The 24,599-nt window shown below is 43.1% G+C and overlaps 2 protein-coding genes across 9 annotated transcripts in view; one reads left to right on the top strand and one right to left on the bottom strand.

The window, feature by feature from the left end:
- The first annotated feature begins 2,061 nt into the window (after positions 1–2,061).
- ybx1 (Y box binding protein 1) lies at positions 2,062–8,110 on the top strand. Of its 8 annotated transcripts, none has more exons than XM_074642636.1 (8): positions 2,062–2,381; positions 5,205–5,268; positions 5,549–5,582; positions 5,674–5,763; positions 5,896–6,243; positions 6,584–6,690; positions 7,043–7,329; positions 7,766–8,110. In XM_074642636.1, the coding sequence occupies exons 1-7, from the start codon at positions 2,276–2,278 to the stop codon at positions 7,281–7,283; spliced, it is 990 nt and encodes a 329-aa protein (XP_074498737.1). In that variant the 5' UTR covers positions 2,062–2,275; the 3' UTR covers positions 7,284–7,329; positions 7,766–8,110. The 8 variants fall into 8 exon arrangements, with proteins under 8 accessions (XP_074498737.1, XP_074498744.1, XP_074498743.1 ...); XM_074642643.1 differs by having other exon boundaries at positions 2,068–2,381; positions 5,896–6,180; positions 6,602–6,690; XM_074642642.1 differs by having other exon boundaries at positions 2,068–2,381; positions 5,896–6,180; positions 6,602–6,702.
- Positions 8,111–8,112: 2 nt separating this feature from the next.
- arhgef16 (Rho guanine nucleotide exchange factor (GEF) 16) overlaps positions 8,113–24,599 on the bottom strand; it is a 19,250-nt gene continuing 2,763 nt past the window's right edge. The window contains exons 2-15 of the mRNA XM_074642629.1: positions 24,384–24,599; positions 23,844–23,895; positions 22,069–22,232; positions 21,606–21,662; positions 18,865–19,025; positions 16,057–16,209; positions 15,818–15,947; positions 14,128–14,202; positions 13,937–14,029; positions 13,595–13,746; positions 11,905–12,090; positions 10,562–10,617; positions 9,302–9,403; positions 8,113–9,219 (exon numbers count right to left, since the gene is read on the bottom strand). The exon at positions 24,384–24,599 is cut by the window's right edge and continues 428 nt beyond it. Coding sequence (XP_074498730.1) covers positions 9,080–9,219; positions 9,302–9,403; positions 10,562–10,617; positions 11,905–12,090; positions 13,595–13,746; positions 13,937–14,029; positions 14,128–14,202; positions 15,818–15,947; positions 16,057–16,209; positions 18,865–19,025; positions 21,606–21,662; positions 22,069–22,232; positions 23,844–23,895; positions 24,384–24,599 — 1,737 coding nt within the window. The 3' untranslated portion in view covers positions 8,113–9,079. The remainder of the gene's footprint in view (positions 9,220–9,301; positions 9,404–10,561; positions 10,618–11,904; positions 12,091–13,594; positions 13,747–13,936; positions 14,030–14,127; positions 14,203–15,817; positions 15,948–16,056; positions 16,210–18,864; positions 19,026–21,605; positions 21,663–22,068; positions 22,233–23,843; positions 23,896–24,383) is intronic.

The raw sequence follows: 24,599 nt of genomic DNA, 5'->3' as shown, positions 1-24,599 counted from the left end.
AATGCTTTACAGTGAAAGGCATGAGAGTCCTCCAAGGCACACACACACACACAAACACTCCAGTGCCAAGCAATCCTCTGCTGAACTTATGGCTACCTCGTCTTATCCCCCCGCCATCCATACAAATCCCAGCCAGCAGACCCCCTCCCCCAACCACGCTCTCCCTCTTCTGCCTTGGACCTTGTTCCTTCGGCACAAAAGAATCCTTTCAGATGGAGACTCTGTTCTTATGGAGGCAGGAAGAAGTGTTTTTTTTTTGTAGAGGGGTAGGGGGGTGGTGGGGGTCTCTTCGTGGGGAGGCTCTCTGGGGTCAATGCTGAAGCCCATCTTTGTGTGGGAGAACGGGGCTCAGCCATTAACAGCGAGCTCTTCACACATCAGCCAGCGCTCATAAACAGTGCCAGTGGAGCATTAACATGACAATGGGAGGGGGGGGGCTGCGGTGGGGTTGTCTCACACTCGGTCTGGGTCTGTCTGCTCTGCGCTACTACTGGAAGTGGGTTTTAGGATAATGACTGCATTTAACCAGGTTATTGGGCAGTCAAATATGAAAGGAGAAGCAAATAGTATGTTATTACATCAGGATGTCACTATTTGAGCGTTTGTGTACCCTTTAAATGTAATCATCTAAGAAAGAATTGACAGAAAGACACGTTTAAATGTCCTCCTGTGAATCCTGAACGGTGTCAAGACACACGCTTGGTCTTTAAATTATGAAGGAACATTACGGTTATTGTTGGGTGTCCTGAGATGACCTTTATTCAAAAACAGTCCACAAAAGATTTGGGGCTAATCTCCTACAAAATAATATCACATTTCAACTATAATAGCAGGGTTAACCTCCAGAAATGTCCTGTGATAATATGGAATAGTGAATTCAGTTGTTCTTTGTGTTGGGTGTATTGCAGTAGCTGTCGACACTGACGGGCTGTGTGTGTGTGTAGCCTGGTGAGAACTTTGTGTCCTTACAGCACACCACCAAAAGGAGCTCTCTTCCTAAATCTTCCAAAGTATCATGTTTGCTTGAGAGGCAATACCACAGCAGGTCTGACAATGCAGTAAAAAAAAAGATAAATATATAACATTTACATCATGCTCCGTAAATAAAATATTGAGGCATTTTTAATCCTTCCCTTTAATTAGGTCAGTGATCCCTCGATACATTTCCACAGTGCTGCAGCACTCACAGACAGTGTGCAATGTATATTATTAATGTCTATAGGCAATTCATATTTTGTCGGTAGTGATGGCAGCCATAAGATTTTCCTCAGGCGAACACCCAGTTTACAAAATGACAATTATATATTCCAAAGCTTGAGAGACTGAACTGAAGACCTGCTTTGACCTGAGATTACAAATGTGAAATGAAGATAATCACGTGCTTTGTCTTTTGATACTATTTAATGACGACATTTAATGCAAATATGGCATATCAATATCAATAATTCTAGTCATCATTGCAGTATTTGTATTTTTTGTTAGAATCCGTTAAAAAACACAGCAGAGCAGACACTAGGTCAGTGATCCCTCAATACATTTCCACGGTGCTGCAGCAATCACAGACAGTGTGCAATGTCTATTATTAATGTCTATAGGCATTTCATATTTTGTCAGTAGTGATGGCAGCAATACAAGCAACCTTTACCTCAGGCAAACACCCAGTTTACAAAATGACAATTATATTTGAGAGACTGAGCTGAAGACCTGCTTTGACCTGAGATTACAAATATGAAATGAAGATAATCACGTGCTTTGTCTTTTGATACTATTTAATGACATTTTATGCAAGTATGGCATAATAATAATTATAGTCATCATTGCAGTATTTGCAATATATTCTAGTATATATATAATATTGCAGACTCTGTGTTCCTAAAGTGTCAGTGTGTTATCTGTCTGACATGTCTGGATTTGACATCACTAAGGGGGCGGTAACAATAGACAGGTACATTCTCCTTCAGCCAATCACTTTCAGCAAACTCTGCTCTCAACCGTCACTGACAGCCGTCTCAGCCAATAGGAGCGCGTTGTGTGTCTCGGTGCAGATTCCAGCCAATGGGAGGGCTCGCTGGGCGGCCGCCCGACGGGACCAGTCTCCGGCTCTCTGTCTCACTCTGCCCAGTTCGATCGGCACCGGGAGCGGAGAGAGAAGCAGCAGAGAGCCGCAGGCAGCAGCCCCCACCACCAGCCGGCCCAGGTTACCATCTAGCACCGGGAAAACACAGCAGAGAGCCGCCGCCGGCAGCACCAGACACCAGACCAACCAGGAGGAACCATGAGCAGCGAGGCCGAGACGCAACCACCGCCCGACGTCGCTGCCGACGCGGAGAGCCCATCCAGCCCGGCAGCCGAAGCTACCGCGGGGGACAAGAAGGTCATCGGTAAGAACAGATACTACCGGCTACTACCGGCTACCGAAGACCGGCTACCGGAGAGTTAGCTCAGTGTTAGCTCCGTTCAGTCAGCTCAGTTAGCTCTGCTAGCTCAGTTAGCTCCGTTAGCTCCGTTAGCTCCGTTAGCTCAGTTAGCTCAGTGTTAGCTCCGTTCAGTCAGCTCAGCTAGCTCTGCTAGCTCAGTTAGCTCAGCTAGCTCCGTTAGCTCCTAGCGTGGTTCAGGACACCGTGTAAGAGGCGATGCGCAGAAAGCGGCGGTTGGAACTAACCGACCACCGGCTCAGCTAACCGCCGTTTAACCGTTTAGACATAAAGCCGTTAACTCTCATAGAGAGTAACGTTAGAGGACATTAACAGATGATTAAATACATTTATCTAATAAATCCTGTTATATGTATCATCTGTGGGATGTCTGTTACTAAAGTGTTTAATTTAAATTAGGTATTAAAGATGATAAATGTTATTTAAAGGCGATGAAACATAAATCTGCTGACAAGAAGCGAAGCGACGGTCCTAACGGCTACTAACCGTCAGTAACCGTCAGTAGCCGTCAGTAGCCGTTAGCTGCACATATTTTACAATGTCAGTTGTAATATCAGTAATCATTTCTAGCTTTACATATTCACTGCTTGATAAATTGTGAATCATTTCTCCAAGTGACATTAATTATTAAATCAGAATAAATGTATAAAGGTAGTTCTTTACATTTACATTTTAACCGGTTAATCTGTCCCCGTTCACCGTTTACCGTTTACCGGCCTTCTGACGGCTAACCGCCAGCAGAATGTCACACCTCGAACCGGCCGGTTCCAGGCTGATTAACGGCCGTGTGGTTGTTTCTACGTTAACGTCACTCGGTACACGTTATAACCCATCAGGTGACAGTCAGTTAGGCGTTAACGGTAGCGTTATATTTACCCGTTAATCACACATCACGGCGGAACCGGGATTTCATTCTGCTCATCTAGCCGTCGAGCAGCGGAGCTAACTGTTAGCTACCGAGGAACAAATGAGGAAAAAGAACCACAATATTAGATTCTAACAGGTGAAAGATAACCTCAGGTCAGAGTGTGTGTGTGCAGGTATATCGATCCTATAGTGGATATCATCCTGCCTTCAGTCAGAGATGTTGTGAATGAGGAAATAGATGTAATGTGTCATTCGGGTTAGCTGCCGGTAGCTAACAGTTAGCTTCACTGCTCGTCCCTTTGTTCACAGGGAACCGGCTGGTTCCGTCTTACAGCCAGGGTTCTCCTGCAGAACCGTCAGAACACGTCAACAAACGCGTGTCCGACATATATGTCGACGCTATAACTAAATATGAATATATATACACATCAGAAGCAGCTGTTGGAGGCTGTAAGGATGTAAGGATGTCCGGGCCTAGCGGGGCTAGCTCCTCGGCTAACGATGCTAGGTTAGCTCTTAACACGGCTGAAGGGACCCAAAATGTCCGCCAGTCTGATTCCACGGGTTTCCTTTTCTGCCTTTTAGTTTGATTTGATAGATGAAACCTGTTAATACACGGACATGTTTATATGTGTGTTCTGACATGAGGGGGTTTGGTGTGAATAGATGCGATCTGAGGTGCTGCGGTAGTTTCCGCCTGCTGGCTTTAATCCAACCACATGGTTGAGACCTCGTTAGCTACCATGCTAACAAGCCAGCTGGTCTGCTGAGGGATCCGGGCGCGACTCCACCACGTGTGAGCGCTCCGGTGCTCAGCACTGCGGCGCGAAATGGGGCAGTAGGTCTGCAGTAGGTCTGCAGTAGATCTGTATGTAGCAGGTCTGTATTTAGTAGGTCTACTGTAGTAGGTCTGTTGTAGGTCTACTGTAGTAGGTTTACTGTAGTAGGTTTACTGTAGTAGGTTTACTGTAATAGGTCTACTGTAGTAGGTCTACTGTAGTAGGTCTACTGTAGTAGGTCTTCCGTAGTAGGTCTTCCGCAGTAGGTCTACTGTAGTAGGTCTACTGTAGTAGGTCTACTGTAGTAGGTCTTCCGTAGTAGGTCTTCCGTAGTAGGTCTTCCGCAGTAGGTCTACTGTAGTAGGTTTACTGTGTGTCTTTTTTATTTGACCTTTATTTAACCAGGTAAAATCATTTGAGAAATTCTCATTTACAATGATGACATGGCCAAGAGTCCACCAGTCCACACAAGCGACACAAACAGCACAGATACAATACAGTATGACAAACATATGAGAAAATGGCTAAAAACAGCATAGGTAAATAAATAGGTCAGAAATTAATAAACATTATGTACTAAGAAAGGTGGATTACTGGATGTTCTTTTCAAAATTGTAATGAGAGAGAGAGAGAGAGAGAGGTGAGGGCTGGTCAGCAAGTACAGCAGTCAACTATGACTTGTTGCAGCTTTTGTTTGAACATGTTGAGAGGTCTACTGTAGTAGGTCTGCAGTAGGTGGACTTTGAAACGCCAGTGAGCACTCAAGTATCTTATCGCAATATGCCGCATCACAGGAGCCCTATAACACAGAGGCCCTGATAACGTGGAGGAGAACAGCTTTAAGTTCCGCATGAGAAATGGCGCAGTCATTACTGGGTCATAATGCTGTTCTTGGTTCATATCTCACACCCAAAGTGCAGCTGGCACCCCTAAGCACCAGGATCTATAAAAAGGGTGACAGTTGGGAGTTAAATATAACTTCCACATTATCTGGCCTTCGTTATTTGATTCCCTTACTGTTCTCCAGGTCTTGATGGTCAAGCTGGTTAGAAGCTTCTCATTGATTGAAAAGGAAATGACTGAAGCTTAGTTAACGATTCTGTTTTATCTTGTCTCATTGCAGCAACAAAAGTCTTGGGTACAGTCAAATGGTTCAACGTCAGGAATGGATATGGTTTCATCAATAGGTAAGTGGACCCCACCCCCATCCCTGCTTCCTAAAGACCCTGATATCATCTCTCTGTGAGTGAAGGAACATTCCCAATCCTATTATGGCTTTGATTGCTTACAAAGCTGACCAGACGATTTGTCTGCTGGTCTCCATGCTGTTGTTACGCAGAGTACTTATCCGCACACTCTCTGGTTGAGTCGCAATCTGTCTGCAGAGACGTCGTTATATTCTGTAGCTCAACAAGATACTGATAACTAGAACTAACCGAGTGGTTTTCTTCTCCCCTTTTTTTTAAGGAATGATACAAAAGAGGATGTTTTTGTACACCAGGTAAGTTGTAGGTAGTGTTCTTTTCTTAATTTTTTTTTTTTAAATGATCATGAATATTAAAATCTCCCATCTGAACTATTCCTGCTTTTAGACAGCCATCAAAAAGAACAACCCGAGGAAATACCTTCGCAGTGTTGGAGACGGAGAAACTGTGGAGTTTGACGTAGTTGAGGGAGAAAAGGTAAGCTGTGCTTTGGTTGGTGATTTTTTTGTGACTAGGTCCAAAGTTAATTCAAAAATTCATCCTTTTAATTGTTGTTTCCTAGATAATTAATTTTGGTAATTACATTTCTTCTTCTAAAAAAAAAAAAAGGGAGCAGAGGCGGCAAATGTCACCGGCCCAGGAGGCATTGCAGTCCAGGGAAGTAAGTACGCTGCTGACAGGAACCGCTACAGGCGCTATCCACGGAGAAGGGGCCCTCCCCGCGCTGGAGAATATCCAGATAACTACCAGAGTGATGGAGAGGGCGACGCGCCCAGCAGCGGAGGTCGTGACAAAGGCAGCCGAGATGGGGGAGAGAGCGCCCCTGAAGGAGACACACAGCCACAGCAGCGCAGGCCCGCTTACCCTGGCAGACGGCGCTACCCGCCATACTTTGTACGTAGACGTTATGGCCGCCGGCCCCCGTACACCAACGCACCACGTGGGGAGATGACTGAGGTACGCCGTCCCAGGGCTTCTATCCTGAAGCAGGCACCCAGCAGTCCCAGTCGGGACACGTTGATGTCATACACAACGCCCTCTCCTTCAACACTCACGTGGTTGTGCAAAAAAAAAAAGCTTGGTGTGTCGGGGGTCTGGCCAATCTTTTGCAAATTGACTTAAAAAGGCCCCTAAACTCAGCTTTGTGTGAGCTACTTGATGTTGCACTTCTATCAGCCTAAGCATTAAGTTAATTACAAGGGCTGAACGTTTCATTATGAATGTTCTAAAGTCTGTTTGCCCACATGTTGGCTTTGGGAAAAGCTGCGTGTCAGTTGTTTGATCTATTTGCTTTCAGGGCGGCGAGGGTGACGAGGGCGGTCAGGGCGGTCAGGGCGGTCAGGGAGGTCCCGACCAGGGCAACAAACCAGCGAGGCAGAGCTACTACAGAGGCTTCCGACCAAGGTTCATTCCAAGGTTTACATGTTGGCTTCATTGACACAGGGCTGCAACAATGGGAGAGTAAAGGACCGGGCTGTCTGAACACTAGAGCCCTGAGTCTACCAACTTAAATTTGCCTCTTAAAACGAACCTGAATGAATAAATTGGCACCTGTTTCGGTCAGAGAAGCTCTCCTGTTGTTGAAGCCTAACCTCAAATTGCAGCTGTGCATTCAAATTTTGCTTCTGTACATTTTTAGTAGCAATTGTCTTAATAACTGCATCTTGTTTGTGAAGGATGTATTCTTTGCATGATATCAGTCACTTTATAATCCATGGTTGCTTACAGCCGCTTGCTTTCTGCTTGTTCCCTCTAGGGGTCCACCCCGTCCCAGACCGGTGCGGGACGGTGAGGAGGACAAGGAGAATCAGGGCGGCGAAGATGGTCAGAACCAACAGCCCCGCCAGCGGCGCTATCGTCGCAACTTCAACTACCGCCGCAGACGCCCACAGACTGGTGGCAAACCCGGCCAGGAGACCAAGGAGGCCAAGACAGGAGGCGAACCATCTGCAGAGAAAACGTCCGCTCCCGAGGCCCAGCAGGGTGGGGCTGAGTAGGAAACAACCTGCCCACCGGCACCTACCATCTTTTACCATCGTCCGGGTGAGTCTGCAGCCTCAGGATTGCTGATCCCAGTCTGTCCTGATCATTTCCATTAACTCAAGCTTCACAAATATCTGGATTCAGACAGAGCTGACAGTAAATACTAGGGAACTTAAAACATTAAAATTTGAATAGCTAAGCTAGCTAATTAAGTTTGGCTAGCTTGTCATTTGCACTTTTTAGACTCTGTAGTGGATGATCCAAACATGAGGTAATGCAGTGGATTTGATAAAGCAAACTGTCTGGCTCTACAGAGCCTCACTATTGTCTCTTCTCCATTAAAAGCAGCAGCGTAAGCTTCAGATTCTTGTTCTGCTATCTGGTGATGATGCACCAGGGAGAACTGATGATGCACCAGTTACAAGACTAAACTCACATGATTGAAAATCCAGATGACTAACATTTGACTAATTTGCTCCTTTTTTCTTCTTTACAGTTTTTTGTCAACAACAAGATGAAACATCAAACAAGATCTGAGCAATAAAGATTTGACTTGACGATCGTCACAAGCTTGCACCATGCATTTGACCAGATTACCACCGATTGCCTGCAGAATCTATGCAGACTTGTTTTTTTTCCATTATTTTTATGTGACAGCTACAAAACGTTTTGGGGAAACAGCAAATGTTTTTCTAATCTGTCCTAAGTTTTTACACCAAATGGTTTTTAAAGAAAAAATGGAAATTTGATATCTGGTCAGTTTGACATTTTTAAATAACTTTTTATGTATTCAAACATTTTAACAAAATGCAAGCTCAAATAAAAGTCCAGAAACCAGGAACATTGTCTCGAGTGTTGACTTTATTTTCATATTTCAAGTATATGGGCTTAAACAATGACACAAATTAAATTTTTCTTTTAGTTACATATTATATAGTAAGTTGGAGTGTTTTTTAAATTTCAGACAAATATAACCTTGTATAATGCAGTAAGTCTTATAATCAACCAAAATCAGCTTATAAACTGCTTTTATAATATGGTAAATGTTTTGCCAAAACTTTGATAATTCTGTGGTGACATTTCCTTTTCCAGGATAACAGAAACCCTCCACAGCATCTTGAAATGACACTAACACAATGTGATACAACAAGAAATGCAACCAATATTTAGCACAATATCAAGTTCCTCTTCTTCAGGTCAGGTGTCATGAAAATAAAGTGTAGGTAATAACACTTCAATGTTTTTTTGCATGCAACTTCTCTCAAACTAAAGAGTATCTAGACAATAAAACTGAACTTTATAGCTCCTAGATTACATATTAAAACCAAGGCTGCACCTGAGGCTCATTGTTTACTGCAGCAAGTAGGTTAAAGTTTAACATTCAATAAGGAAATAACATGTACAGTAAGAAGGCAGCGCTGTACAAGTAAAGACTGTTGGCCTGTAAGTCCTGCTATCGGCTGCACATATAGAAGGTGGACATAAACACCTTGATATGTACAATAGCTCTGCAACAAATATGATATTTAACTGTTAATTCCACCTGATGGTCATGCTTTTAAAGTAATTGTTTTGGACAGTCTGACGTTGGAGAGTATCATGAAACCTGGATACTGGCTGGATTCAGCCCAGGAACCTCATGGTCACGTTGTAATTCATCTTAGTGAAACCACGACAGCATAAATGGCCATTTTTGAGGCTTTTCATATCCTGGTCTTTCTTCTTCTGGACCACTGTGTTCAGTACATTATGAGCAATCTACTGGAAGGTGTTCCTGTTATTTCGTCCACCTGTACATCCCGAGAGTCACTCAAACGTTGGTTTCTTTGCGCAGGCGCTTCATGCGCTGCATGTTGTTCTCAATGGCCGTGGGGTCAGTGATCTCTGTGGCACAGGTAGCAGGAAACCAGCCTCTCTCTCCGTCTCGCATCCTCTCGCCGTAGCACCAGGCTGGGAGGAGCACACAGTTAGCTTTATATGAAGGTCTGATGTTGTATTACGGGTAGAGGTGAAGCTAAGCGCGCACTCTCACCTTCCTCTGTCTGCAGCACGATGATGAACTCGGCCTGCTGCAGCCCCAACTCGTCTGGCTCCTTCGGCATGTAGGCTTTGGAGGCCTCGTACTGTGGCAAACCTGAAACGCATTCCCATAATGCAATGTGATCCATCAAACCAAAGCTTTTTATGTACAGGTACAGTATATTTTCTTATATTTGAAGAGTAATGAACTCTGCTATAAAACCCCATCCTGCTGAGTATCTACAGCTCATCACATTACTTCCTGGAAAGGCACACCCTGTGATAACGGCCTCTGTGAGGGCTGCCTGTGTGACAGCTTCATTGTAAATATGCCACTAACATGGACATCATAAGGGCGTGTATTTGTATAAACAACATCATGGCTTTAATTTAAATAAGATTAGTTTAATATCTAAAATACTGTATATGTTATTTGGCCTGTAGACCTCCAGTATATGACTACAGATGAATCTGAATGATCGCTCCACATCCGTCTGGCTTTGAAAATTGTTCTGGTCATGTCCAACGCACATTCAGCACCAGATTAAACGGGTGTTTTTAAGGCATTTGATTACATTTTACAGCATTATTTTGAGCTTTTTCCACTTGTACTAGTAAACTGGTAAACACGTGCAGACGTACAATATAAATGAGCTTTTTGAAAACACTGAGTTTATTCCTTAATCATTATTTTATTACTAAAACTGTTGTTTTGTGTAGTGCACTTATTGTGTACCAGAATATGGACTCACATCAAAAGTAAAAATCATGTTCTTTATATGTAGTCATTGTGAAACATTGTAAACCCAAAGTCAGGATTCACATACTGTAGATCTAAGTGTTGGGGAACTTATTTATTTTGATTTAACCTTTAGTCCCGTTGAGATCTCTGAGTCCAAAACCTTTCAAAGTCTGGAAAAGAATGGAGAACCTACTGTATGCAGCTCTGATACGTGTCTATAACACATATCATCTATATATAGATATATACATATATATACAGTATCTATATATATAGATATATGTATGTATAAAACTGCATTTGAAATAGTTGCAGACTCATTTGAAATGGAGGGTGAATGCGAACCATCTGTTTTCTGTGCAGCACGCTGCCTCCTAAAGACTAATAAATCATTCACACATGAAAGGTAAGAGAACATTTGTTATTAATTACCACTTTGAAAGATTAAATGTGCACACTGAATGCTGGTCAAGCTCAGAGTGAACTCTTTCAAAGAAGGCCTCCCTTAGTAAATAAAGCCGGCTGACGTACCATCTTTACTTTGCTTGTTTTCTGTGAGGGCGACTATCCAACGGGCCCGGTCCACCCTGAGCGACAGAGACACAAAGAACACAGTTAAATATGACTGTTGTGTATGTGATGACACAAAAAGTCTGTTTCTAATGAGTGGACTAAAAGCACAGGAGGAGTTTAGGGTGCCATTAAAACTTGTGTCAGTAGAGGGAGCCAGACACAAAACATCAGATGTGGTTGACAGGAGCTGTGATGGTTCCCCTATAGCCTCACAAAACTATCAATGGGTTCCCCTATAGCCTCACACACACCATCCATGGGTTCCCCTATAGCCTCAAACACACCATCCGTGGGTTCCCCTATAGCCTCACACACACCATCCGTGGGTTCCCCTATAGCCTCACAAACACCATCCGTGGGTTCCCCTATAGCCTCACAAACACCATCCGTGGGTTCCCCTATAGCCTCACAAACACCATCCATGGGTTCCCCTATAGCCTCACACACACCATCCATGGGTTCCCCTATAGCCTCACAAACACCATCCATGGGTTCCCCTATAGCCTCACACACACCTTCCATGGGTTCCCCTATAGCCTCACACACACCTTCCATGGGTTCCCCTATAGCCTCACAAACACCATCCATGGGTTCCCCTATAGCCTCACACACACCTTCCATGGGTTCCCCTATAGCCTCACACACACCATCCATGGGTTCCCCTATAGCCTCACAAACACCATCCATGGGTTCCCCTATAGCCTCACAAACACCATCCATGGGTTCCCCTATAGCCTCACACACACCTTCCATGGGTTCCCCTATAGCCTCACACACACCTTCCATGGGTTCCCCTATAGCCTCACAAACACCATCCATGGGTTCCCCTATAGCCTCACAAACACCATCCATGGGTTCCCCTATAGCCTCACACACACCATCCGTGGGTTCCCCTATAGCCTCACACACACCTTCCATGGGTTCCCCTATAGCCTCACACACACCATCCATGGGTTTTATCATGTTTTCTCTACCATAGGGTCATCCTAGAGAGCACTTTATCATGTTTTCTCTACTGGAAGGGAATCTTAGAGAGCACTTTATCATGTTTTATCTACCATAGGGGCATCCAAGAGGACACTTCTGCTGCTGTTTGTTGGAACGTGATTCCTCCGGTGTATGTATGAACCAGTATGTGCCCGGAAGATGTCAGATGCTCAGCAAAATGATCCAAGGTTCCCTCCCTCCAGATGAAATTGTTATAATAATTAATACCTATATATATATTTTCCCTCTTGAGGGATAACTACTGTGTTTATTATGTGAAGTTCAGGGCTGACGGGAGCTGAAGGAGGTCATACCTGGACTCGGCCACCAGGGAGATCTGCTCCGCTCTCCCCTCGCTGTTCCTGCTCATCAGCAGCTTGAAGGACAGATAGTAGCTGTTGTTCTTGGCAGGCGAAGTCGCCCGTCCTTCTGCATCCTCCCCGAGTTCCACCTCCACGTTCTCCAGAGTGGCGTAGTCCATCACCACGAAGCTCTCCTCACTGGGTAAACAAAAAACTGGCTTTTATTCATATTCACACATTGTGCCGGAACAATCTCAGAAACACTGTGATTTTAAATGAACATTTTCGCACATTATAATGAAACCCAGCTTCTATTTTACTGTGTATGTGTGTACTATTAACACATCCAAACCACATTCCTTGACTGTCTGCTAATAGCATTTCCTAGATGTTATCTCCTGAAGACTGGGTCACAGTGTCGACCTAACAACCCTAGAATGACTGCAGTGTTGTGGGCAGCTCCTTCCTCTGTGCTGACATTGTTTGGTTTCTCCTCTAACTCAAAACAGAGAGCCGTAGTCTGTCGAGCTGACACGCTGAATGCAAGATTGAAGAATCTCAAGTATGCACGCACAACTTCTCTGTCCCCTCGCTCTCCTCGTTTCACTCCCTGCCCGTCAGCAGCTGGACCTACTTAGCGTCCATCGGAGTCACCAGGGAAGATCATGAAATGCTTCAAGATCTTGTCCTGGTTCTAACGTCTGTCTTCTCCAGCATCCCCCCATTTTACCAGATGCAAATCGAAGTTCTTTTTATTATCCAAAGTGAGAGCGATTTGGTCTGTGAAAGAAGAATTTTTAAATTCGCAGTGCAAACATTAGCTTCCTGCTCTGGTGACTTTGTTTCTGCTGCCAGACTCCTCTTCAACAGGATATTACAGGATGCTGAATGTGATCCTCTCAGATTTAACCTGAACTGACATACTGGAGAATATCTGCAGATGTTTGCATGAATTAATATGAAAATCTGTCAGTTACATCTGTCCGTCAGTTTAAGTTTTGTTAATCAACTGAAAATAAGAATCGCTGTGTTTTCGTTACCTAAGAATGAGCCGTTTCTATCTACATAGGGAGCGGGTCCTCTCTTTACAGTAGCCAAGAACACCGGCTCTACAGAGGGCCGTTCGCATTTTCATGTCAGCCACCGTAGTTCTCCGACACGCTTGGCACACGGGAGAAATTTCAGTTGGTTGCAATCTGCAACCTCACCACTAGATGCCGCCAAATCCTGCACACTGCAGCTTTAAAGGTGCTAAATACGGGATTGGGAGCATTTATGTTGCCTCTCGACGGCGGGGAGCGGGTGGCTCGGTGCTAACAGTGCAAACCACGGCGAAAGCGCTGGCAGCGATAACAGTGTTTACCTGAGGGCGGAACAGGAGGGCGGCTGCTACGCTTCCACAACGACGCCATCGGTCGAGACAGCGGGACGTTATCAGCTGTAACCGCCGTATTAGTGCAGCGCGGAGCAGCGGCCACAAGCTAGCCAGTGGGGCACGCTCACATGCACGAATATGAAGCACGCACGGCTGGCACGGTGATGTCAAAGAAGCGTGGAGGAGGGAGAGCGACTTCATTCTCTGCTCAGGTAGACATTACTCCTCTATATCTTTACATAGACAATAGTATATATTAACACTCTGGATATTTATCACCTTTAAGTGATAGTAGTTTAAACTCTTGTGTATTTCACTGCCACTGACCTCTTCTTCTTGGTGACGATCAGCACGTCGTTGAAGAGGAACAGGTAGTAGCTGCGGTGGCTGAACGCCCTCCAGATGCTGAGCTCTTCAGTGCTGAAGGCCAGCTCGCCACGCTTCTTCAGCCACCGCGATGACGACACCAGAGGGAACGGCTGCGGGGACACGAGAGACATCAGTCCAGGTTAGTAAACTGAGTCTTCATTGTTGACTACATGACGGGGAGTCGGTCCAAAGCTTTATCCATTATGTTCCTTTCATTTTATATTCACATCCATCATTTGACCTACAAACCCTGAGAACTCTATATTCACTTTCCCTGAAGGTGTTTGTGAAGAAACTCACTTTGATTTTACCAAAGTCCATCTGTTTCTGGATGGTGTACATCTGCTCCGTCCTCTCCATCCGCTGAGCACCGTCGTTGCAGCTGCTCACCAACTGTTGAAATAACGATCACAATAACGACATCGTGATAATCACATCGACTTCACGGTCCACTCTCAAACGGGGGACATGCTTTCTCAACATCTCTCTACCTTGCTGATGGCATGCAGCGACCAAACAGCAGCGAAGTACTCCGCTGTCTTGTCTGGAGTTTTCTGGCAGATCGTCTGTGAGGAGACAACAAAGGTGTGAAACTTTCAACCTTCTGCGCACCTGTACAGGCCGTGAAGCTGAATATGGAGTTCCTAAATCATTAAAAACACATTATTAACTCAAGTGTACATGCACGTATTTGCAAAGTTATATATATATATATATATATATATAGAGATAGAGATTTTTAATTAATAGTTTACATGCAAAGATGAACTCAGTCAAGACTTTATTTACACTGAACACTGAACGTTTCAAAATGTTTTTGAAGCATCAGTGGGTTCTTGAAACGGGATGTTCATAGAAATAAAGAACAGAATATAATTTTTGAGCGTGGGTGGGATATTTTGAGTCAGGGTGAGGATTGGAGTTAAACAAAATTAATAAATAAATAATGTCGATAAAAGGTCAACTAAAGGGATGTAAATATGTCCTTTTTTTTGTCTGTAAAATAGAATAGATAATTGTGTAAGCGAATGTGTCTAAGTGGATATCTATATGTATGCGCGTGTGGATATAGACATATGTATATATATCTATATATGAGGTTGGATGTATGTATATAAACATGAATATGTATGTATATAAATATGAACTCATCTCTTGACACTGCACTATTACAACGGGTAGTACTTTCATTTATTATTTTTCTTTTTATTATTTTTCTTTTTCTTTTTATGTTTATTTTTTGGGGGTTTTATATATGTTGTTGTTGCTGTCTGTATGTCCCTTTTACAAGTATGTGTATGTATTCCTTTAACCTTAAATAAAAAAAAAAAAAAATATATATTTTTTCCATTTGCAAAGATATGCATCCTCTCAGTGTGCGTTCCCGACTCAAAGTAGTGCTATGACGTTGGATGTTACAGGGACTAAGATTAATGCAAATGCAGATCTCACTGTTCCGATTGCATAAAAGAAGTACACCTTTTCGCTCAGGTTTTTTGCATATGGTGGCGTGATCTTTATACTTTTAAAATTGTCCTAAAATTAAATTAAAAAAAGTTATAGCAATATCTCGCGATATATTGAATCATAACCCCTGTATCATGATATGTATCGTATCGCCAGATTCATGCCTATACATAGCCCTAATATACATATGGTTTATGTTCATTTGTTTACTTTTATCACCCAAAAAATGTGTCTCTATGATACATAAATAAGTGTTGATGCCTTTAGATTTTGACGGGTGCAAAGCAAAATAAAACAGTTTTATAAAGACATGCTGATAATGTGGTGATCAGGTGACAATACACACTTAATAATAATTATAGATAAAGTGTCTCTCAGGCTCCTATTTTCAGCTGCTGTGTGTTTTCCAATTAGGAAGTCATTGTCGATTAATCTGTTGATTATTTCCTCCATTAGTTGATTAGTTGTTTGGTTTATAAAATAATGAAAAATCATCGATCAGTGTTTCCTCAAGGCCCAAGATGATGTCCTCAAATGTCCCGTTTTGTCCACAACTCAAAGACATTCAGTTTACTGTCATAAATATTCACATTTAAGGAGCTGGAAACAGAAAATGTGGACTTTTCTTTCTTAATAAATTACTCAAAATAGTTGGGGATTCATTTAAAAGTTGACATTAATCGATTGATATAGTGAAGTAAAGGTCAAACTGACGTCCAGCAGCAGTGGCAGTCTGGTGACTCGCTGCATGGGCAGGATGAGGAAGGAGATCATGGGCAGGCCTCCGCAATCACTGCTCCCTTCAATCTGCTTCAGAGTGTCTTTGAACGCAATGTTGCTGGTCCTGATAGATAGATAGATGGATAGATAGATAGAGAGAGAGATAGAGAGAGAGTTCAGCTCATCCTGCTGTGTTACTGCAGAAAACCCTCAGCTTGCTCTGTTCTACTCACAGCAGCCTCTGCAGCGTCCTCTGCTGGAAGGTCTCGTTGGAGCAGTAGACGATGTAGGGCTCAAAGTGGTGGGCGGAGTGGTTCTGAACAATATCGCTGATGTCCCGGATCACCGGGTTGTCATAGTGACGCCGTTCAAGGTCCTCAAAAAACCTGAAAATGGAGAGAGAGAGCGAGAGAGAGTGGTAGGGGGAGGTTAGTGGAGAAGTGAAAGGATTGTGTTTTCCCTCCCACGGACTGATTACCTGAGCGGGAACACACACATGGCTGTGTGAGGGCTGAACTGAATAACTTCTAGGTTTTGAATTACAGGTTATTAGATAAGAGATAATGCACAGCGAGCGGGTCATTGTTGCGTAATAAACCCCAACAGGGTGATGAAGGGGTCTGCATCGCCCTGAAGAGGCAACACTGACCCGCTAGCTGTACATTATCCCGCTTATTACACGGCTACTTACTGAAGAAATCAAGAGTTTGACACAAAAATGGTCCTCCAGAGTCCGACATCAGAACTGTGTCCATAGCAACGGTCTGTTATACATAGCAACGGTCTGCTATAAAGAAATAACAGACCGTAGAACGCTGTGACTGACCAAGCAGAACCGAGTATTCAACAAGGCCGTGTAATAACATGTGATAACGACACTTGCATCATCAACGTACAAATGAATATATCAGTGTTTCCTTCTGAGACAAGTACGACAAACTAATCTGAGCTAGAAACTTTATGTTACAACTACAGCTGTCAGAGCGATAACACGTTAACGCAAATTCGTTTTAACGCCACTAATTTCTTTATCGCATTAACGCAATTTACGATTTTTGGTTTGTAGCGGCTCAGTTTTAAAGCTAGAGTGAAGAACCATGTCAGACTAGCTTGTCATGAAGGAGGTTAAATAACGCTCTAAACTTACGCTAAATTTTGGCGAGGAAAATCTGGCATGTCCATTTTCAAAGGGGTCCCTTGACCTCTGACCTCCAGATCAGTGAATGTAAATGGGTTCTATGGGTACCCACAAGTCTCCCCTTTACAGACATGCCCACTTTATGATAATCACATGCAGTTTGGGGCAAGTCATAGTCAAGTCAGCACACTGACACACTGACAGCTGTTGTTGTCTGTTGGGCTGCAGTTTGCCATGTTATGATTTGAGCATATTGTTTTATGCTAAATGCAGTACCTGTGAGGGTTTCTGATCAATATCTGTTATTGTTTTGTGTTGTTAATTGATTTACAATAATAAATATATACATACATTTGCATAAAGCAAGAATATTTGTCCATTCCCATGTTAAGAGGATTAAATACTTGACTAATCTCCCTTTAAGGTACATTTAGAACAGATAAAAAAATTTGCAATTAAATCATGATTAACTATGGACAATTATGTGATTAATCAGGATTAACTATTTGAATCGATTGACAGCCCTAGCTACAACCAAGTTGGTCAAGTATCCTGTATATATGGCATTAGAGCCTGGTGTCCCTGTAATGTTAAGTTTAATGTTTGTAACTGTTGTGTCACTGGAAGAAGTTATTTGAGCTGTAATATGAAAACAAAAGGCTTCTTTCTTCATTTAACTCCGTGGATTCTGAACAATGTGCCCTTCAGAACATCCTGAAAGAGCACAGACTGACCAGTACACTAAAATACTACACGTATTCTACTGTAAGTCCAGGTGAACCCTTCTGCCGCAGCGTTGTAAAGGCTTTCCATTATTATCATTATTATTATTATATAACAGGATAAATGAGTTTCAGCCCTTCCCCTTGCTAAGTGCCTTTTTAACAAAAAGGAGTAAAATGACACCTGGAAAGCCGCCCAACCCAGGAAGCAGCTCCAGGATTCACACACAGATACTGAGTCAGCTGAAACACCTTCTAGTTTCACTCATCCTGTTTTACTTGGAAACAAAAGAAGAGGATCAAAGATAGAAAAGAAAGACACTTCTTCTGTTGCTGCTGCCTAAAACTGGATCTATTTCCATTCACAGTATTATAACGTACCGAGCCACACAGCAGCTCTCTCAGGCACATTATCATGTTAAAGCCCGGGAATAGCAGCAAAGGCAGCAGAACCAGTTTGTCTGGCGTGTTTTAACATGTTGATGGAGCCTACAGGATACTGAAGACATGCTAAGGGCAAATACTCCGCCTGACTCTTTACATCCACCCATTTTCTGCTTGAAACCGACGTCTCGGTGGGAATACGACGTTAACTAACACCTCAATGTGCAGCTCCATTTGTAGACACAATCAGTCTATTACGCTGCTTCACACACTGATAACATCATCAGATCCTCCCCCAGCACACACACACACTTCTGCACTTTATAGACAGAGCTACTCTGCACCTTTATACACTGGTTTTACTTTATTCTACAAACAATGTAAAGCTTTATTCTGCACTTTAATCTATTTAAAAAAACAAAAACTCTCTACCTTAGTTCTCATCCTGCATCTCCTATATTTTATTATCCAGCACTACATCACTTTTTGCACTATATTCACATTTTTAATAGTCCCGTATCTCAGTTGTTACCCTGCATTATATTCAGTTTTAACAGTTTCTTCATCTCCCGGTATTTTTATATCTGGTATATTTTTTTATACTGTGTATTACTTACTTGTGCCTTTTTACTAATATGTTTTGCACTATGGAACTGTGATGCTGGAAACTTGAATTTCCCTCTGGATCAATAAAGTTACTATCTATCTATCTATCTATCTATCTATCTATCTATCTATCTATCTATCTATCTATCTATCTATCTATCATATAAACACACAGACTGTGTTGCGCCCACCGTTTGCTGACTTGTTGGATGACGGAGATGTTGGAGAAGAGGTGATGGTACTCCGTGGCCGTCATCGTCTTCTTCAGAGCTTCGCTGTTCTTGAAGTGACGCACCAGGATGCCCAGGCTGTGCAGGTACGAATGCTCCGACGTGATGATCTCAAAAATGGCCTGGTCAAATGATCACACAAAACACAAAATGAATGTGCATGTGAAGGAGCAACGTGCACTTTCTTTTCAGCTTTAAACCATTAAAAAGGAAAAACCCCACCATGTGATGCTCTTACTGTTGGATCTTTAGGTTCTTTAATTCACTAGCCTGCTTTTTCCTCCTCTGGGTAATTTCATACATTTCCCAGAATTCCTTTTTTAACAATATCCAGAGAAATGGCCTCTAGTTTCTGCATTTAAATGTTTGTTTTACACATAAATAAACAGAGCAAAGCAGTGAAGAAGTTCTTCACAATCAAGAAAGTACAACAGACAATGCAATGCATTCTGGTCTATTGAGGCTGCTGTTGGTGGGTTGTGTCTAAAGGTAGACAGACAAGTTGCAAAACTTTTGCAAGATGGTTAAGGTTAGGCATTGACCTTGAATGGTTAAGGTCATCAGGGAGTCTCGCAAGACTTTTTGCAGGTTTTTGCAATTTGTGGGTTACCTTCTAGACACGACCTTGTTGGTGGAGAATCAGAAGCGTACTCCAGCAGACAACAGATCAGATCAGCAATCTGTAGCGGTGGTCAAAGTAGTTACTTCTACGACAGTAATGGAGGGTTTAGTTGACCTCTGCTGTTAGTGGTCAGGATCTGAGGTGAGCCATCAGGTGGTGATGACGCATCTACACACCCCGTCACTGCCAGGGTTGCCAGGTCTGATTATTAGCAGCGACTTTGGGCTTGTTTTCCTGAAAAGTCGCTTACAAAATATTGGTAGTCGCGAAATGCAAAAATTTGATTAAATGTTCAAATTCTTTAAGTTTAGTTAACAAAAAAATGTAAAGTTATAAGCTAAAAATGGATGCAAAAAAGAACTGAAATGCATGTAATCCAAAATGAATTCATACATATAGTATATGTGAAGTGATCAAGTGGCCGCCTCTCTCTCTCTCGCTCGCTCTCGCTCGCTCTCGCTCTCTCTCTATCTCTCTCTATCTCTCTCTATCTCTCTCTATCTCTCTCTCTCTCTTATTGCGGTCGGTAGGTGAGGTCGCTTCTTCTGGGCTTGTTTCTATAAACCTGGTTACTTATTTCTCTCGCGAGATCTGGCAACACCGTTCACTTCCTGTAAAGGTGAAGTGGCCTCAGGCGGGACCAAAGGTCATCAGCGGAGCTAAATTAAGAAAACTACTTGCTGATAATCTCGCGGCAACATCGATGTTTCAGACTAAAAGCTCAAAACGTCACTAAAGAGTAGTAAATGATAGTCTGCCGGGTGGAGCTGGTAAAGCTCTGCTCGGTCAGAGCTCAGGTAGGGAGACGGTTTTCATCTCAGTTAAAGCAAAATGCTTTTGTCCCTGAAAAGCTCTGAAGTTGTTGTGGATGGCTGCAGATATAAAGCTAAAGCCTCGAGGGGACTTGAGGCACAAAAGAGCGAGAGGAGCAGACGGACTGAGAGATCTCTCAGGCAGGGTGTGGCTTTATTCAGGGACTACAGAGCACACAGGGTGGACCTTGGTATTGACACAACATGTGTTGTTTGACTGCTGCTGAAGACACATTACAGAAGGGGAACTCCAGCTTCAGATACTGTTAGTGCAGACACTATAAAGACGGTATCGGTCCGTGATGTTCGATTGCTTTTTAGGAGATATCTTGTAATGAAATGTAACGTGACTTTATTGTTAAACCCAAACGACCTCAACCTGTTTTATCTGCTTCTGCTCAGCGAGTTTACTTCATTTCCCAGAAAGCGTTTTGACACAGAATCTGAGTTTGACCCAGATAATGTCAGCAGGTGTGGGATGAAAATCAATATGACTTGGAAGTATATTGTTTTGTTAAACAGAAAGCCTGGAAGTGTGTGAGGTTTGAAAGAAGTGGGCGTTAAGGAGGCGGGAGAAGTCTGGTGAAAGACACTTTTGAGTTGCATTGTGGGAAATGTAGGATCCTGTGTTTTTGGCGCCTGACCCGGAGCAGCAGGGACTACAAGTCAGGATATTTTGGCCTCTGCTGTATCTTTCCTCTTTTTCTTTCTTCTTTCTTTTTGTAGTGTGCATCTTTAATAAATACTTTTAATGATTACTGCTAGCAGGTTTTATTATTCCAGTAACCGTCTTTATGGTAACCACATGCTATACGGCTGTCTTTCCCTCCGACTCCACGTGGCAGAAACACAGAAACTAAACAGCGCTGCTGAACCTTTGTGGAGAAGCTTGGGCTTACTTAAACTGTACGTTTGTTGCTGAAATGTCATGATGTTGACCTCGCATCGCATTCAAGTGTTTCATGTCTACGGTCTCTGGAGCAGTTGGTGTCTTTGCCTCTTATATTCTAGGTTTTTCTCCCCGTGTGACTGTTGGATGCTGATGCAACATGCTGAGTGTACAAAGACGATTGTGGTTTTATTGAGATGTTTCTGTTCTGCCATTGAGCTCCATCAGAGCTGTCCTGCTTCCTGCAGCACATTAAATCCTTTCTAGGACATTTCTGCATACTTGGCATGCATACCTGCACACATACACAAACACACACACACACACACACACACACACACACACACACTCACATGCACCAGCAAACACACACACTTACCTCTTGTCTCTTTCTCTCCTGAGGTGAGATCAGTGTCAGGATACCTGTATCCCTCACCTTTGTACGAGATAAAAAAAGAAGCACGAGCGTTAAGTTAAGCTCCACATGCTGCTGTATATCTGAGACAGAACTTGTTTTGAAAATAGTAAAAATGAAATGTCAACGACGACGCCGGCCTGTCGGACGAGCTCGCTGGATACTCTGACACACGGGGTCATGGAGTGTGGGAGTTTATGCAGCAGCCAAAAACATGTAAGAAGCTTTTATATTAAACAAAATTCAGCTGAAGTTACAGAGCAAGAAGGAGATTTTATCAGAAGACAGACGTATCGGCTGTCAGTGTTTTCTGTGGAAGGAAGTGATGACTCAAATATGTATTAGTACACTAACTCGATTATCAATTCAAACGCATTTGCAGAAGTCTTGTTAGTTTCCCTCAGTGCTTCCTTTTGGAGGTTTTTACCTGTGGCAGCTGGCTCCATGTGAGCTGTATCGGCCGGTAGCTCTTCACCACGATGCCCTGGTCCTCCACGGGAGGCTCCACCACCACGAAGTCGTCAAGCAGCTCGTCCTGGTTGGTGGAGTTCAGCCCTCGCTCACGGATCTCCTGGTAGAGGCACGGCGTAGCTGAGGATCGCATCAATAAACATACATACTTCAGTTTCAATTCAGAGTCTCTCAGCGTGCGATGACTTTTTAATGTCACACTGAGAACATTTTTCATGAAAAACATATCGCAAATTCCTAAAAAGCAGTTTAAAGGGTCTCTGAACTGAACAACGGGCTTACGCATGAAGGATTCTGATGTTATTCACCCTTAAATCTGTTGAATGTATTGAAAGAAGTTAATTGTAGGTATTTTGTGTAAAAAATGAAAGGCTAGAGCTGAGGTCAGGGGAAAGCAACCTCAACCCCCAAAAATCTGTCTGGAGCCGCAAAACATGTGATCATTGTGATGAAGGTAACACAGTTTATAATCTAAGTATATAGTATATAAGTCTGATGCAGTGAGGGCCAAAGAGACAATTTACTACGGAGTATTAGGGCCACATTGAGGGAAAAACACATCTGAGATTTACAGAATAAAGTCAGAATATTACGAGAATAAAGTCATAACTTATTATGACTTACTTATTCTCATAATATAACGACTTTTTTTCTGTGTTTTTCTAAGATGACAAAGAACTCTTCAATCAAACCTTTTCAAGTCTGCATAATTAAAACTGGAAAATGACTCAAATCATAACTGGAGAGAGTCTGCAGGAAGAGGACGTCACCAATGTGACATTCAGCCTGCTGGGAGCGTTCAGAGGGAAGGATTTCCTGTTCTCTCCTCCCCCGTCGCCTCCAGGCATCCTTTCTAAGCTGTGACACCAGATTTTTATTGCAACCACATATTAAATTCAGATTTCATTAAGAAATTCTGCAATACATAATCACTTATAGAGATGAATTGATTAGTTGTCGACTATTAAATTAATCACCAAATATTTTAATAATCGATTTGAGTAACTATTTAAGAAAAAAAAGTCTAAATTCTCTGATTCTAGCTTCTTGAATGGGCTGTATGTAAGTTTTATGTAATGTATAATGTATAAACGTTTTTTAATACTTTTTTATTGCCAGTGTGTGAACAGGTTGTAAATTAACCTAAAAAATGAGACCTTCCGTGACTTTCTTGGTTTCCTTTATCAGCTTGTAGACTGCTTTTAATGTGAAGAACCCGTGCTCGTTTTTTTCCAGGAAAATCCAACGGATGTGACAACGTGCAGTTTGTGAGTGCCTTTATTTTCAGCTCCGCTTACAGGGCTAACAGTGTGCCATCACAGCTAATGTTCCGTTAGAAATGGAGTCCGTTAACGCCAACGATGCTCGCTCACCACGTCTATGTAGTGCGAGCACAAGCGAGAGCGACAGGACGCTGACTGTCGTTGACTCAACGGCCACAGGTGTCGCTGTAAACTGAATGCCTTTGAGTTGTGGACAAAACAAGACATCTGAGGACGTCATCTTGGGCTTTGGGAAACACTGATCAACATTTTTCACCATTTTATAAACCAAACAACTAATCAAGAAAATAATCGACAGATTAATTGACAATAAAAAATGATGGTTAGTTGCAGCACTAATTGCTTTGCAATCCAAAAGAATCCATCCTCCCCGAATACCCCACCAAATGTCTTTGTTATTCCCCATCTATTTAGAGACGTGGACAGAGTGACACATCAGTGAACATACCATCTTTGAAGGAGCCACGTTGTTTCTGGTTCCTCTTTCTGCCCAGGGTTCTCTGGAGGGGAGACATCAGAGCAGAGTTTAACACTGTGCTTCAGTAATACTCTATACTTTTATTAGATCTCATTCAACATCTCTTTGTTTCTTCAGCGCTGCCTCTTTCTGTCAATCCTTAAATGTGGCGTTTTTTAAGTATAATCTGGTAAAAAACAACCCTATGGGGGACTTCCTCCACACCGGTCGGTGCCGGTCTGGACGAAAGGAACCAGTTGTGGAAACACGGCATCATCACTGTGACTAAAGGAGAATTTGACAGAGGTCACTGCCAATGCTACTGGCTACGCTGGCTGTGACCTGTGAGGCCATTAGAGGAACAAAACTGTATCAGCTGAGCTCTGTCTGCATCTGAAGAACATATCTAGTTAGCTTTTAATTACAAAACACTCATAATATCCAACAGACTACAAATTCCATTTAACTATGAGCTTATGATAAATGGACAATTCCTGCCCTTTGACCCCAAACCCCCCGGCTGCTGTGTACCTTGCGTCCAGGGCTGCGAGCTGGACCGGGACTGGTCGCTCTGTCCTCTCTGACAGGTTTCAGCGTGGCTCCGGTATCTCGTTCCGCCGCCATAGCTTCAATGTCCAGGCTGGTCACGGCCGCTCTATACGACTTGTTCCTGCGGTTCCTCCTCAAAGCGAACCCGTCTCCGTCGCTGTCGTAATCCTCCCAGGACAAATCTGGGCCCTGGGTCGA

Source organism: Sebastes fasciatus, chromosome 8, assembly GCF_043250625.1.
Source record: "Sebastes fasciatus isolate fSebFas1 chromosome 8, fSebFas1.pri, whole genome shotgun sequence".
NCBI lineage: Eukaryota > Metazoa > Chordata > Actinopteri > Perciformes > Sebastidae > Sebastes > Sebastes fasciatus.
This window is presented reverse-complemented; position numbering and strand designations above follow the sequence as displayed.